This window comes from Hemibagrus wyckioides, linkage group LG05, assembly GCF_019097595.1.
Source record: "Hemibagrus wyckioides isolate EC202008001 linkage group LG05, SWU_Hwy_1.0, whole genome shotgun sequence".
NCBI lineage: Eukaryota > Metazoa > Chordata > Actinopteri > Siluriformes > Bagridae > Hemibagrus > Hemibagrus wyckioides.
In genome coordinates this window covers 566,759-570,516 of record NC_080714.1, presented here as the reverse complement: position 1 = coordinate 570,516, position 3,758 = coordinate 566,759, and the positions used below count along the sequence as shown (strand labels likewise).

Genomic DNA, 3,758 nt, shown 5'->3' with positions numbered 1-3,758 from the left:
GGGAAGTGGGCGGAGCTTCTGGAGAACTTTGTCCTAGATATGAAAAACAAGTGGGGTATAAATAGGACGAGTCCAGACGAGTGTTTATCGATCTCAGACGACTGGAGAGAAAATCTGCACTGACTGAAGACTGAACAAATCGACACGTAAGACTGGATCCTGTTCTTTTAACTCCTTCATTTTGTATATTTATAATGAAATAAACAGTGTGTAGTGTTAACAGTTAACATCAATAGTATTTTAGTGTACAGCTCTGTAGTTTTGGGAGTTAAACCACTGGAACAGCTTCAGAAAGATATTAAACTTAATAAATCATCTGTTTTTATGCATTATATAACCTGGGAATAACACTGTGGATGAAAAATCGATGTAAATACAGGCAGGTTTATATTCCTGCATCTACAAATATTAGTGATCTACATCATGTGACATCTGAGCTCTAAAACTGAAAAGATTTTTACTGCATGGTGAAATATTAACTTATACTTTATCAGTTTATTACATTTAGAATATATTATAAATGACACCAACACTGAAAACTAGCTACTGTAGTTTATTTTCAACATTTACTTTCTGTGATGCAACTTTAATTGCAAATAATGTGCAACAACAACAACAACAATAATAATAATTACACCTTTATTAAGCTGAAATGAAACCTGACCTTTTTTAGCCTCGTCAGCTCGTGTAAAGTGCAGCACTTGTGTTATTATTCCACTTCAGGACTGTGATTGTGACTAAAACATATGAATCATTCTGTGTGGTGTTGTACTTCCTCTTTCCTGAGCCATAAGAATCTGACCTCGGGATTCGAGTCAGCGTCTGTCGGCCACTCCTCACTACTCACATCAAACTTTAGGTGTTTTCTCAGGCTCCGCCTCCGGTGTTAACAGGTTATCCACTGACTCCACCTCCTTGAGTGCTGGTACTGTGTGTATTACTCCATAACTGCCTTCAGGCTAGTGTCTCCATGTTCATTTTGGAAATTCCTGTTTTTCACAGCCCAGATGCATAAACCACAAAGTTCCACCCACTTAAATAAGGCAAACCTCTAACAATAGACCCCTGATTAATGAAAAGTGAGCATTACATCACATCCTGCATTTTAAAGCCACAGACCAAAGAATTCCTTTAAGATCATTTGTACAGTGTGAAGCGAGATAAAGGAAAAGATCTACATTGTCCAGGACATACTTAATAATTCCATTTGTGTGTGTGTGTGTGTGTGTGTGTTGTAGACAGAGAGTGTGTGTGTGGGGAGGAGGGATGTGGAGGTCTCTGGGCCTCACCCTACTGGCCGGCCTGTTGGTGGTCTGTGGGGGTGAGAGTGAGACAGATGGAGCCAGATGTAAACCTGCGGCCGTGTGGAAGGTCGACGATGTGCAGCCACTGAAGGACAGCCTGGGCCGAGTGACTGTGGTGGCCTTCCTCCAGGCCAGCTGATTGTTCTGCCTGTCGCAGGCAGCCAGGTCTCACACACACACATACACACACAGACACACAGACACGGACACTGTACAGATGTCTCCAATGTTAAGCGTATTATAATAAGTAAACATGTCTGGTGTCCTGAGCTCAGAGGTCAGATTGTGAAATTTGTTCTTGGCCTGGTGTCATGTTTCCTCATGTTGGTTTGGCTGCAGACTGGATGAACTGCGCCAGAAGCTAGAGACTGCAGGCTTGATAAACATCACGTACATGGTGGTGAACAGCCAGGACGAAAACTCACGCCGTCTTCACTCTCTGCTGGAGAAGAGACTCTCAGATAACATAGCTCTGTACAAGCAGAACCCTGAAGAACCTGACGTGTGGAGCGCAGCCAATGCTGAGAAGGACGACTTCCAGATCTATGACAGGTTCGCTTCTCTTATTAGCTGTTTATCTTATGTCCACTTTATGAAGCCTGAGGTGAAGTTCCCAGAACTCGTAGCCTCAGGCTTAGCATGGGATGAGCGGCAGGTTTAAATTGATCTGTTTTTAGATGTGGACGTCTCACACATCACCTGTCTCTGCCGTACACCATCTTGAGCCAGCCGCACGTGGAGGAGGCCATCAGAAACACCTACTGCACTGCTGTGTGTGGAGACTGCAACCTGGAGGTAAAGCATCACTGCACTACACACATCTCCACACACTTCTCAGGGGGTCAGTGAAAGAGCATATGCAAATGAGACCGGCTCTAAATGGGTGTGTGCTAGACTCAAAGACACGCCCATATGTCCCAGCTGTGATGTGTGTAGTCTGGTTTATTGTGATGTGTAGTTTGTTTTTTAACTCTGTGTGTTTGACTCGCAGCAATCTGAACACCTGGAGGCATGTAACAGGACCAAGGAGGAGAAAACAGAGGAGGAAACACCACGTGCAGTAGAAGAAGATCAGCATCATCATCACTATAGCCACCATGGAGATCATAACCACAGAGGACATCACCATGGAGGTCATCACCACAGAGGTCATCACCCTGGCCACCATCCCCATGATGGTGGAGAGAGGCATAGTCACAGTGGCTCCAGTCACCAGCATGGCCACGAGGATCGAATCATTGTAGGACAGGTGCAGAGAGGCTCTGTAGATCTGGGCCAGTTTGAGAGGAGGCAGGTTGATTTGGGACAGGCCCATGTGGGGCAGATAGATCTGGGCCAGGTTGGAATTGGACATCTAGACCTGGGGCTTGTAGCTGATGATGTAGGGAACCAGCAGGTGATGCAGCGTCCCTGAGCTACCAGGTGAAAATTCCCATTCCTGTGTCAGCAGGGGGTGCTCTCTGACCCCTCCAGCTGATGCTGACACTGACGGCGTCTGATTGGCCAGCACCTTAATGAGCGGCCACTCTGACACTGTGCCGGGCCTCTGGCCGCTCCTTGTCTCTGACAGGGTCTCACAGTGGAACAGAGCAACATCAGGGAAACCTGACAGTGACGCCCCGCCCACCTGGGTGACTGACAGCAGGCTCAGCCAGTCTGAACCTGACCTGCAGGGATTAGCCAATGAGAATGACAGGTGATATAAGCAGGGACGAGAACTTAGACCAACGACACGCTGGCAACTTTCCTTTAAGATCAGCAGCACCCTCAAGTGGGCAAAATCTGACCAATTAGAGACCAGGATTTCATGCAAAGTTCCAATGTTGATAGATTTTAGTTGTTAAGTAACAGTTTGAGATTATCATTTAATACAGCTTCATGTAGCTGACATGCTAACTGAACTGATGGTAGCTAATCAGCAGGTTAGCCTTGGCCTATAATTTTATTAACATAAAAATTAAAAAATGAGTAACTCAACCTGCTCCAGAAAGTTGCCAGTGTATCAAGGCATCACCTGAACCTGACAGGAAATCACCAACAAGTATTGATCCCTCAGATTGTCCCTGAAATGAACCCTCACCTCCTCCGCTAACCAGTGATCTTTACTCCTCATCGTTACCTGAGGAACTTTCCCCTGATGGACACTTGGTGTGTCCAGTAAATCAGGTGACATCCTGAATAGTGATGGACGTGTTGGTTCATGCTGGTGACGATCTGAGTGGCCATGTTGGCGTGTTCCTCCTCCGCTAGGACTCTCTGGGGCTTTAATGATGTCAGATGCAGAAACTATGACGTAGTGGCGTCTGTCTGATCCTCAGCCAATCAGAGAGAACGAGGAACATCACACAACATGACACACTAAAATGTAGAAGAGTTAGGAGTTAGCATTAGCATCGTATTAACCCCTTCACACCCTGTGTCTGTTAGCATGTGACTAAAAGAACTGAAGGAAAA

General features: G+C 45.7%; 1 protein-coding gene across 2 annotated transcripts in view; it reads left to right on the top strand.

The window, feature by feature from the left end:
- selenop (selenoprotein P) overlaps nucleotides 1-3,758 on the top strand; it is a 4,219-nt gene continuing 461 nt past the window's right edge. Inside the window, exons 1-5 of one of the 2 annotated variants that reach the window (XM_058389149.1) lie at nucleotides 1-146; nucleotides 1,239-1,469; nucleotides 1,644-1,856; nucleotides 1,982-2,099; nucleotides 2,296-3,758. The exon at nucleotides 2,296-3,758 is cut by the window's right edge and continues 461 nt beyond it. In XM_058389149.1, coding sequence (XP_058245132.1) covers nucleotides 1,267-1,469; nucleotides 1,644-1,856; nucleotides 1,982-2,099; nucleotides 2,296-2,991 — 1,230 coding nt within the window. In that variant the 5' untranslated portion in view covers nucleotides 1-146; nucleotides 1,239-1,266 and the 3' untranslated portion in view covers nucleotides 2,992-3,758. The remainder of the gene's footprint in view (nucleotides 147-1,238; nucleotides 1,470-1,643; nucleotides 1,857-1,981; nucleotides 2,100-2,295) is intronic. The other variant, XM_058389150.1, reaches the window with a different exon arrangement.